Genomic DNA, 12,484 nt, shown 5'->3' with positions numbered 1-12,484 from the left:
GGAACGTATGTGTGTGTGTGTGTGTGTGTGTGTGTGTGTGTGTGTGTGTGTGTGTGTGTGTGTGTGTGTGTGTGAGACGCGAGTGCTCGAAACGAACCCAACGGCTCAGGCGACAAGCAGCCGGAGGAAGAAATAATGTTTATATGTCAAACGATCGTAGATTATTCAATCATTGACCGCGGTCGTGATCGGTGTGTTCTTGATAATGAATCTTCGGAGCTTCAGGGATGGCGTGTGACCTAAGAGTTCCCTGTTCTGTAGGCCCATAGATGGGAAGGCGCGTTATGAGCTTTCGAGGCGCTTCATTTCCGTCCAGCTGCATCGGGCAGGGCGCACGAAATCATGTCCGTCATGCATGCTAACAAGCCACGCCAACAAGCCTGCACCCCAAGCAATCAAACGTCCAGCTCGATGACGATGACGAGGACGACGGCACTGACTAGTGATGATGATGATGCAGATGCTCGAAGCCCCTCGAACGGTAATCGGTTCGGTTCGTCGCTTGCCAGCCCGTTGAAGTCTCCTCCAACCATTCCAAGCACGAGAAGTGAAAACGGGAATGCTACTTTCGTTTCGGGGAGCCCGACGGCACGTTCCCGCGTAGGACGATCGCCTAGACGGCCGCGAAATGATGTGTTTCTGCCCCGTTATCGGACCGCCACCGGAAAGTGTTCAATCTAATGGGGAGAGATAGCCGGGATCGTCTCCCGTACGTTGCGTCATCACCGCTCCCGAGCCCACCCCGGCTGCTGCTGGTAAAGGAAACGGAAAGTGGTCGCCGTTGGCGGTTGGCACACGCAATCCACGTTGGCTGGTTTGCCTTTGCTTGGCTGGTGAGCTGAGCCGAAGTCCCACGGGATGCGTGTGTCGGGAGAAGTTTTTCCTCTCGGTACCGTTATATTCTGGGAGGCCCTTAGATAGGAACAGACCTAGCCAGGGACCACCACCCTGCAGGTGCAGGTGTCGCCGGTTGAACGGTGAGGCGTTGATGGAATTTTAGAAACCACAATCCTGACCAAACGAGTTCGCTCCGAAACGATCACCATGTGGCGGGAAAGGTGAACGAAGAATCCCTCTATCCGTGAAGGGTTTCCGATTGGATGATCAAATACGTCTCCAACATGCCGCGAAGGCACGTGAATTACACAACATGGTACGATTATCACCTTATCGCAAAAAACCTCCGGGAAGATGAAACGCTTCGTTATTGCGCCTACAAGATCATCCTTCCGCTGGGAATCGGTTTCGATTGGTGTCAGCGCTGGCCACAAACCGCTCTGCAAATTTTGCATTGCGTAAATTGCAGTTTTGCGTCATTTTCCCCAACGCTTTTCTCCCTCGTGAGTGGCGTCAATCGCTCTCGTGGTAGAATTTCCCTCTCGCAATTACAAAAATCTCAATTTCTTCAGAGAGCTTACCAGACGGGGCGTGAGAGCCAGCTGCACTTGAACTTCGTTTGACGATCGTTCCCTCGAACGTATTCGATCGTTTCAAGTTAAAAACTGGAGCTCTGTAATCTAATCTAAATGCGTTTTAAAATTCCATATCTTGCTTGCAAAAAATAAGATCAAATCCATAGTAGTAAACAAAGGCTACAATTCACAAGGTGATGAATGTGCTTTTTTAATAAATGTTTGCTAAGCACTGAAAGCGCTTTTGATCGTTTTCCATACCCATCAAAATCCCATAGTCCATACAGACTGTGGAGAGCACTATAAACATTGAGAGCGAAGCAACAACCTACCACGCGAGAGTGAGTTCTCTTCGATCACCGAAGCTAGCTAAACTGCTCCCCAACAGCGCCCCAAACAGCGTGATCTCTTGCGGCATCCCCTCTTCAGACGCTCAGTCACTCAGACACGCCAAAAGCTCACAGCAGCCCCAACCCTACAAACAGCACTCTTTCTCGCACCTCAACCTGGGAAAATGGGCTCGCCGGCAAGCAGCTTTCAGTTCGGTATGGCTCGTCGACCAAAACGGTCGGCGCTCGCGGTAGCGATCGCGTTGGTAGCGCTCTGCCAAGTGACGACCACGGTGCCCTATCGGTGTTCGGCCAGCGGTGTTCCGCCGGCAGCAGTGGCCAGCAGTGGCGAGACAGATGGTGCCGATCTGGATGTGGCTGCAAGCAGCCACCGGGCGCTGCTAAACCTTCCCAAATTCGGCGATCGGTTGGCTCCACGCAACCGACCCATAGTGGAGGAGATCGCAGGTGTCCGGCAGCCTCGAGGGCCTGTAGGGTATGGTCGAGGTCCTGGAGCACCAGGGCTTGGTCCTGCGACCCACCCTCTTAGCCCCACCGATGCTGACATAAAGCGCAGTGACGTGATGGTAGTGAGCTCGCGTAGTGTGAAGGGAGCCGCCGGTGTACGTGCTGGCTCCCAGGACCTCACCGAGGAGGACGACGAAGAGGATGGCCCTGTGGCCGAGGACGAGCTAGAAGAAGGTGATGGGGATGTAGAGGAGGAGGAGGAAGAAGACGAAACCGAGGCAGAAAGGGTGGCTCGTGAAGGGGTAGCTCGCGTAACAGTTACTCCCGTCGGTGGCTTTTTCGCAGGTCATGATACTCGACCGCAGGAGTCGCAGACCGTGACAGTGGACGCGAGGAACAGTGAGGGGCGACTGGGAGGTGGTGGTGCGGCAAGAATCAGTGAAACAGGAGGCCTAAACATCGGAGGCATCAGTAACGCGTCGTCCGCGCAAGCACACCGGCTCGAGATGTCGACCGAGTTCTTCGTAGTGCCATCAACGGCGTCATCGGCGGCGTCCCGTTCGACGACCGTGCGACCAGGAGGCGTTGTCCTGGCAGCGCGCCATCCTGCCGCAGCATCCTCAGGCTCCGGTGGCCGTCAGAACGTGACCCCACCGACGGTAGTGCCGACCAGTGGGTACGCAAGTGGCCTGCGTAAGGAACCCTGGGTCGTTCCGGTGTTAGTGCTTGCGTCACTCTCGATGCTGATGATGGCCGCGTTTGAGGTGTTCGTGTTGTGCAAGGCTTGGCGGACGTCACCTAGCCGGCGACATCTTTTTCTCGGACAGATGCTGTTGCTCGGACTGTTCGCTTGTTCCGGTCTAGCCGCTGTCCTGACCGTCAACCCAACCGTGCTATCCTGCGCCACTATGCGCTTTGGAGCCGGTGTAGCATTCGCGCTCGTCTTTGCCTCGTTGCTGGTCAAGTGCGTCTTCCTGATCAGCCTTAATGGGGGTGTGTATCTACCTGCGCCCTATCAGGGTCTACTTCTGCTGTTCGCCGTCCTCATCCAGGTCGCGGTCGGTGGCCAATGGCTGCTGACGTCACCTCCAGGTGTCGACAACGTGCCCGTAACCGGAAGTGCGAGTGGCTCAGCTTCATCAGGTGGAACAGCCGTATCCAGCCGATACCACCTTCTGCTGACGGCCGGTGACCTGGCTGCGACCCCCAGCCCCACGATTCCCCTCTGCCACACACCCTTCTCCGAGCTGTTGCTGTCACTGATTTACATCGTCTTTCTGATCGTGTTCGTCGCCGTGCTGGCGATCAAGTCTCGCGGCATCCGAGACAACTACCGCGAGGCCACGTACATTGGGCTCGCGATCGGTGGCATCATCCCGATCTGGCTCGGGTGGACATTGTGCGGGTTGGCTGTGGCCGATCGGCATAGGGATGCCTGCCTCGCGTTCGGGCTCGTCGCCACTGCATCGACCGTGTTTCTCGTCATGTTCATGCCCAAGGGCCGGCAGCTGGCCGCCATGGGCAAGGAAGGCCTGTACGTGGAGGATCGCGAGGAGCGCTTCAGTTCACTCAGCCGGGCCGGTTCCGGTTACTCACCGTCCTTCTTCCACTTCAAACCGATCAAGTACGGCGTTATGGGGCCTTCGCCCACGCTTCAAACCGCCAGCGCCAACCTGGTCGGGACGACGGCCGCCAGTGCCACCACCAAGCACCATCAAGCTGTGGCCACTCTGGGCGGAGGTAAGTTGCGCAAGCGGAACCCGATCATCCTGAATCCTGTTCCGGAATTCCCTCTCTTCGTTCGATTGTTTTTTTCGTATCCCAGCTAGGCTAATGGTGCCTAGAAGCCTGGTAGCTCTAGTGCGCATAGCGAGCAAGCTAAGTGTGCGCGTATGTGTGCGTGTGTGTGTGTTTGGGACGAGTAGCGGGACGAGTTTCACTTTTGAATGCAACTTTTGTACAGCTTCGCAGCAAAAGAAAGAGTTTACTCGTGACTTTAGTTAGATGAGTATCCTTTCTAGTGCTTCCAACTGTGTACGAGTGCTGTGCTTATGCGTGTACGTGTGTATGGTTGATTAGAAACACATTAAATTACGTTCTTCTATCACTGGGTGGGTCTTGCGTGATAACTTTGATGTTGCTTGTTAGTTCACACTTTTGCTTTCGCGTGCCCTGTTCATACTCTAGCTTCTCTAAAGCTCTTCAGGGCCATACCACCCTGCGTGTAATATGTGAGTGTGTGCTTGTGTGTATGTGTGTGTGTGTGTTTGTATATGCGTACTTAACTTTCCACCAAATGATATGATCAGACGCACCCGCGAATTGCAATCAACCGCGTGAAGCAAACGCACCCCCATTAGCGTGGGACGTTGTGTGGGTTACGCTTTCGAAGCTCCCTCGAACCCAGACGCGAAAGTGCATCCGCAGGCGCAGCATAACAAGATGGAGGCTAATTTCCCTCGGCTCGCACTGGGGCTTGATTAAGACGGCACAATCTCAGTCTGCGCCCCGAGCAAAGGTCATTCCGTAACAGCACCAGTGCGAAGCCCGTGGTTATGTTTCATCGCGTTTAATTGGCGTTGAATGTGGAGCCGCCAAATATAGCTCATTACTCACCGGAATGTGGCAAGCTCGGTGGCGGATACGATAGCTTCTCCCAGGCTGTCCCGGATTGAGATGTGCGTTACACAGGCAATTTTCGTTCGTCTTCGATATAAATCACATTAATTTCATATTCCGTTCCCGTGGTCGCGAGTTCGAACGCTAATGGGACCGGGCAGTCCTTGGAAGCCCTGCGAGCCTAATCCTGACCACGCCGTCGGACGTTGAACGCGAGGGATACGCCGGCAGACGGAATTCGTGCAAAGGATAAAAGCAGAAAATTGCAATTAAAAGGTTTTAGCCGTCCTTTTTTTGTTGTGCGAGGTTATTTGCCTCGAACATCGTTCCCTTCCTCGGGCAAGGATCTTGGCGGGAAGTGGATCCTCCCGAGTTAGCAGATCCATCGGTCAGACCACACGGCATAAGATTTTATTAGCAACCGTTTCCTCCCCCTCGCAAGGGATCACCGACGGGATGGGAATATTAAGAACGGCAGTAAAAGCAAGGCCTGGGTCTAAAACTGAGCTCGTGCTCGGAAGGAAAACGAAACCCAAAAAGCTACCCCCGGATCTGATGGGCTCAAAACCCGAAAACACATTTACGAATGATAAAAGTGGCACCACCGGCAGCCACCACGAAAGGACTACCAGAAGTGGTGCGGTCGAGGTCGCCTCGCTCGCAGGATGAGAAGGAACGCTTGTGGAAGCGAAATCCAGAAATGAGATACAACCTCGATCGCGATCGCGGCAAAACCCGCACAAAAGGCTCGTGGTTAAGGCTTCGCATAAACCCGGTGGGCTCCTACATCCCTGTGTCCCGTAGCCTCCCACCACCAAGGAGGCTTTTGTGCGAGCGCGCGCGAGGAACGAAAACAAAAATACCATCCGACCGGCAGCAGCAGCACACAATAACGGCGGATGAATAACGAAGTGGCAAACAAAACAAAAAAAAACACGCGCCAAGCAAACATCACCAACCATCCTAATGGGGAATAGTAGTTGCTTCCCGATGGGAGGGCACTTTCCCATTCGCGATCGCACGCGGATCCCGAGGTGAGCACGGATCGCTCGGATGAGTTAACAAATTTTTCAAATAACATAAAACTGGAAATTCAATCTCCCCGCCGGGCCTCGACCGACGGGACGAGATAAGGATGAGATTCGAGCCGAGCGTGGATGCCTCCCAAGTCCAGCAGTGAGCCTGTGGAACACAGACACACCGCACAGGATCTTCGCCGATCCTCGGTCATAAAGTGGCAACGATGGGAGGATCCACCGAAGTTGATCATTACCCTTGGAGTTCGGGGAACCGACAGGGAGCGATCGTAATTTTATGGTGCAGGATTATCAATGCTGAGCCTGGCCGAAGCATCGAATGATCTGAATTATGACGTTAGAATCAGTGTTGCGAGAACGCAGGCGTGATTCTGTTTTCGGACTCCTCGCGCTATCGTAGGAAGTGGGCTTTTTCAATTAAATTTTGATATACCTCAAAATTTGCACCCAAACGCCTTAACGCGATACGAGCGTTTCATATTTTCACGCACTCCACTAACGCTGGTGCGGTGGTGGTTTAATTTTCGTTTTATTTATTTTTTTCCTAATATTTGCCCATTTTTCACACTGCCATCGTTTACGCCACACCGCTGCTGGCTATCGTAAATTTTCTCATTTGCATTCCAACCGAAACGAACCACCGGTCAGGCCGTTTTCCACGTTCTCCTCCTTCCTGTTTTCCTTCCCGCGGGCTTGCGATCGTGCGCATTTCGGCGGTCGGTTACCAAACCAACGCCGATGAACGAAAAACGAAAAGAAAAGAGTGAACGCAGAAGGGGAAATTAGATCACAGTTAAATCAGCTGATCAGCAGAAAGCTCGCCGCCAGCCGGGCTGCCTTAATGGCCCAATGGCCCATTGCAGAAGCCCAAAACGCAACAACCCAACCCTCGCCGTTTCCAGGCGGTAATCAAAATTAAATTAAGTGAAAATTTCTCTCATTTCGCCCGCGGCCGGGATGTAACGCACTTTGCCGGCGGATGCAGATGCGCTGGGTGGGCCTTTTGGGCGGGTTGCAAGTGCGTTTGACACCGCTGTTACGCGATCGGAGGATCAAGTTTTTCGCGGATTGCGTCGATGCACCGCGAGAAATCGCTCCACTAATCGAATCATCATCATCGCAATACTGTTGCGGGCCCGAAAATGGCATTGATTTGGCCAGCTGGCTTGGATGCATAATTCATAAATGGAGCGGTATTTTTTGGTGTTTCGAACAGCGAAAATTATTTAACAACATGAGAGAGCTCTTTGTAAGGCACGAAATTAACGTAACAGCCAGGTGGACGTTCATTTTTTAATTGTATCTCATTTCGCGAAGGAAATGTGTGCATTCCTTCTCAAGGTCCTCTAACACATCCTGTTTTGGTGGAAATCATCCTTGACGAAGAACAAACACCCACACCGAATATGAAAGTGGAATGGAGCGTACTTCAGTAGGTTGCGCTTCGGTTTCCGATGAAATAAAAGCAAATGAACTAAATTAGAACGTCCTATTTATTCCTGCAAATTATTGCTGGTGTTTCTTTTCCGACATTTACTATTCCTCTTCATCTTTATCGTGTCCGATTTTTACCCTTGCAAGCAAAAAAAGACCATCCCTTCGAGAGCAGTGCTGCGCTTTTTTTCTTGTGCAAATTCAAACTCATATTCCAGCATCCATCCCTTGCCTTCGCCGCTCGTTTCCCCGTGATATACTTTTCAATGGCGGCACGAATTGGTTCGACGTTCATTATTCAGCCCGTTCGAAGCGGTTCATCCCAACCGTTACCCCCTCGGAGCGTTGAATTTATTTTCGCCGCGATTTCACGTTTTATTTTGCATGCCGCCGTGGTTGGGAGGTTGCGAAAAAAAAGGCCGCACTTCATCCCGTATTGCAAACGGACTAATCGAATTATTTAGAAAGATTATTAAATTCCCCACCCAGGCGGATGATGGGCACGCAGAAATGTTTCCATTTCCACCGTCCGCAGGAGGTCTATACCGGTGCGGGTCGAGAGGTACGCCGCAAATAGATGAGTCGTAGCTGGAGCTATTAGTTTAATGATAGTGTGCCGAAAAGTGATTCCCTTCCAATGGGGTTTCTTTTTCCACTTTTTTTATCCGTTACCTCAACCCTTCGGGATGGGTTTTACGGACACCCTCCTGCTAGAATGTAGCCAAAAAAACCCAAATCGGGTACAGCTTCTCATCTTCCCAATTGGGTTCAGGATCTCTTTCTTCATGCTTCCTTTCATGACCCTCAAGCTGCCCATTATGGGAAACCTTGATTGGACGCCGAACGAGAAATCGCCGCGTTTCGGCATCAAAATCCCGCCAAGAATCAGCTCTTCGTACTCACCGAGAATCACCTGTATCGATGGTCACAGGTGTACGTATAATTAAATTCGGAAAATTATTGCCACCACCAAATTGTACAGCCCGCGAGAACGAGCGGGCTAAGAATGGATGCGTGAACTCAAATTTGCTACTTTTCCGCACGGGTGTTTGCGCCGATTCGAGCGCACGCCCATCAGAATTGGTTTGGCATCGTGTTCTGACTTCCCTTTGGCGGGTTTTGTAGCATGAAAACGAACAATCAGTGGAAGCGCAAACGCGTACAAAGCCATAAACAGAAAAAACTCGGGAAACTCGCAATCGTAATTAATGGTGCTTAATGTGCACTCATTACGATAATTGATATTGGCATAATTTTCGACTGATTTTATTATCACGAGTACAAGCTATGTGCCGTTTCTGTTGCGATTCGATGCTCGGTTCGATGTTGTTTGCATCCCGCATGAGATATGCGCCTCAAAACCTACCAAAACACATCACATCGACCTTCACTGGGCGCACGTGAACAACCTATTGTTTGCTAAATAGATTGGTATTATTTTTCACGAACGCACCAATGGTGAGATAAGATCCTGAAAGTGCGAACTACGGGTTCAATGGCCGGCGAGGTGTTAAGCGGCCCGATGAGCGGTTGAGCTGATAAATTAACGTCCCCCCGGTGGACGTGGCTGTACGTAACCCAGTCGACGGGCGATTGATTGCGCCTATTTAAGTTCCCACCTTCGCTAATGCGCACCAAACCCGAAAGCCGAGGGCAAGCTGATTGATTGGAGGCAAGCAAACAAACTGAGCGAGCTAGTGAAAAAAAAACAGCCTTCTCTCCGTCCTTTTATCGCGCTTCGATCTAACCGAAAGGACAGCGTTGGCTAGGGAACACGCTAAATCCCTAAGGCAGGCTGTTGCTAGGCTGCCACGAAGGAAGAATGGCTTTGTTCTTAATCCTTCTACCGGTTCCAGCAAACCGCCAGGTGGGCTCGGCCGTACGCTGTATAACGGTACACCGCGGGTGGGCGACATGGTCCCGCGCAGGTCCTGCCGAAAAATTCATTCAAACTTCTCACCGAGCCCACCGTTCTGACGGGAGGCTTTGATTTTCCAGGTCACCCAGGTGAAGGTGATAGCGAAATTGAACACCGATCCAGCGAAAGCTCGAGTGGGTGGATTTGCTGCTATTAGTGTTGTTTATTCGATCGCCCATTCGCTTGCTACTGAAAGGAAGTAAATGTTCGTGGTTTCGATGGCTGTTGCTAGGCGGTTCGCGGGCTCAATAAAAGTCGCTCGTCGAGCTGGTTGGCTAAAGCCATCAGCAGTCTGGTTCGACGATCGTAACATCGTTCGTGGGCTGCCTGGTGGTTGCGAGCTCAGCGCGGCTTCACCTGGTAGCGCAACAAATAACCCGTGCGCTGAGCAATTAATCGTAACATAACTGGAAAACTGGAAGCGGAGAAAATTGCGAAGAAAAGCGCGCGCGGTGTGCCGCAAACGCGTGACGCCGCACGTAACCCGGGTGGATCGAGCGCAGCTTTAGTCGCAGGCGGTTGGAGTTTTGTTTTTTTGCACCATTGCACGCCCAACAATGAGCTGAAATTTGTAACAGTCCACCAGACGCCGACGAGGGAAAACTTTCATCAACAACGCAACGATCGGACGATCGAGGTCTGGGTGTATTCTTTGGCGGGTGTGTTTAATGGGAAATCAATTCCAAACATATTTCATTACCCCCGGCATAAACCAACCTCAGGCCAATAAAAATGACCCTAGGAGGAAGAACAATAACTCGTTCTTATAATTAAACACAAACAACTTCATCGTTGCGGCTCGCATAAAACAGGCTGCCCCGTCAGGGTGCTAATACATTTCGTAAAAGGCCGAAAAAAAATCCACACAGAAATGAATAAATATATTCCCACCTTTTATTGCCTTCCAGGCAGCTCAGATGGGTACTCAGCACTAGAACGCAGGCAACGAGCAGAACGTTTAATTAGAAGAAACGTTCTCGTTCTAGACAGTGGCTTGGCTACCGATTCTAGGAGAAGGCGTTTCGCTGCCGTCTTCACTCGGTCTATTTTCATTTAAAATGGTACAAACCTTGCCTTCGGCCGACGATACTTAACGTGGCGCTTTTTTATATCCCTATCGCTTCTGGTCCCAGTTGGTCTGGTTGGTTTCGTTTTCAAACGACAGCCATGGGTGCAACCTGCCGGAAAGCTTGCTTCAAACCAGACCCTAGTAGGCAGCGGTACTCGGTGTAGGGGCTGCCGCAGAGAAGAAGCAGCAAAAAATGCTCTTGAAAAATGTTTTCACTGTGAAAAACAGCATAAAACAAACGCGCTCGGGAGTCGCGTATTTCCTTTGCGCGGGTGAGACGTGGCTACCGCTCGGTAACAAATAACAGCAATAGAAACGGAGTCCAACGGCTGATAATAAAAAAGGGGAGTGAGGCCCATTCTATGGTCTCCTAAGCGGCACGGTGGAAATGATGCGCTGAAAGGGAAACGAGTGGTGGCAGGGAAAGGGTGGAGCGTGGTGGTAGAGAAAATCACGTTACCAGAACACGACCGAGTGTTGTTAATTGTTCCGCCGGCAGGCAGCCGCCAACGGAGCTGCCGGTGCGCCTGGGCAGTGAAATAACGAAAGACTTCAACGCTCGCACAAGCGAGGAACGCCCTGGAACGGAACGCGATGCGAAGAAAGCAGCAGACTATTTGTTTTCATGAAGAGATGAAGCATCGTCTGTTGGGATGGAATGGAGCCTGCGTGGCAACTGAGCCGTGAGTGGGTACCGGTAGCCACCAATAGCGCCAGCACAGTTCCACATGTAGGTGAAACGCGTACAAATGCACAAAATCGTGATTTGCACAGGTTGTCGATTAGTACGCCAATTGGTGGTCGTTTGTTGCATGGAAGCTGTTCGCCGCTCAACGAGCATTCCGTCCGAGCATTTCTTACCTACGATGATGTGCAGCTCCAAACGAGTGATAGATGAACTCCGTAACCCCGGCTTCATCTAACAAGCTCTCATTTTCAGCTGTCAGAGCGCTCAACCGTTCCTCCTGGCTACTTTGATTCGGAAAGGGAAACTGCTGATGCGCCCCATCTGACAGCTGCCTGCTCGTTTATCACCTGCAGTCAGCCAGCGTGAGGAAATTGGTTTTTCTTCTCCTGCAACACGACCAACGAAATCGAAGTCAATGTATTACGATCATCCCATCTGCCTGGCCCATCCAGCCAAGGGCATTACAGCATGGTCGTCTGCTTCGCAGATTCCAGGTCAATTAATTCCGATATTCTGTCTAAGTAGGCGATTACCACCTCCATGCGTTGGTGGGGAGGCAAACCATGAGATAAGCGACACACCCGTCTGTGGAAGCTCCGATTTTACCCTAGAAGGAACCGCGAACCCCGCTAGCAAATGTCGCTCGCGAACCACCCCAAAGGCCTTTGCGAACCCTTTTCGATTCAAACTCGCTGGCCACTGCCACCGTGTAATACGTGTTTCGTGCGCGCACGGGAATGTTGTCGAGAATGCGCCTGCCGTTGTTCTCGTGGCATTCTGGCCGCGCGATAACGATGCCTAGGACGACAGGATCCGATCGCATCCGTCGATCGCCGGCCGGCTCGGGACACATAAATATCGCCGTGTATACATAAATAGGCAACGAACTTGCATCGACGGAATGACGGTATGCCCTTGGATTTGGTACGGATCGGGAAGCCGTTCGGGTTTGGGTTCTCTTTGGGTGGATGATTTTTTTTACCCGTTGTCGTCCCATGCAGGCTTGCCGCGTGCGATCAGATACGTTTTGTGCCAAGCCAAAGCTCCGACAACTCGAGCCTGAGTTTGGCCAGGCACGACGGGATGATAGGAAAACGTCCAAGCCGAACAACACCGTCGACCGATTGGACCGTGTTGGGGTCTCTTGTGTTTTTTAACGCTGGGTTTTTCTCTCTATCTCTCTCTCTCTCTCTCCCTCTCTCTTTCGTACGCGCAATGAAGAAGATTCGATTCTCTATAGGGTTCTCTTACGCCCCAGCTCCATGCCGCATTCGATTGCTGCCGATCGGGAACGATATCTGCGAGAATAAAAGAAAATACGCGCTCGAATAAGTGCAGCAAAAATAAAAACCCCGAGTCGTGCATGGGCAATAAAAAACGCTACCCCGTGATCGCGCCCGCAGGACGCCGAATAGGGCGAGCACCCTTCGGTTCCGGTCCCCTATCTCACCGCCATCCCTATTTTACGCCTCATTATCTGTTGCTTTCCCGCCTTCCCAGCACACGCGGA

At 51.8% G+C, this 12,484-nt stretch overlaps 1 protein-coding gene across 1 annotated transcript in view; it reads left to right on the top strand.

Annotated features, from left to right (window-relative positions):
- The first annotated feature begins 1,959 nt into the window (after positions 1-1,959).
- LOC128720237 (uncharacterized) overlaps positions 1,960-12,484 on the top strand; it is a 34,139-nt gene continuing 23,614 nt past the window's right edge. The window contains exon 1 of the mRNA XM_053813896.1: positions 1,960-3,949. Within this exon, the coding sequence (XP_053669871.1) occupies positions 1,960-3,949 (1,990 nt within the window). The remainder of the gene's footprint in view (positions 3,950-12,484) is intronic.

The sequence above is a fragment of the Anopheles nili genome, chromosome 2 (assembly GCF_943737925.1).
Source record: "Anopheles nili chromosome 2, idAnoNiliSN_F5_01, whole genome shotgun sequence".
NCBI classification, from domain to species: domain Eukaryota; kingdom Metazoa; phylum Arthropoda; class Insecta; order Diptera; family Culicidae; genus Anopheles; species Anopheles nili.
Note: the sequence above shows the minus strand (reverse complement) of the source record. Positions and strands in the feature narration are given on the sequence as shown.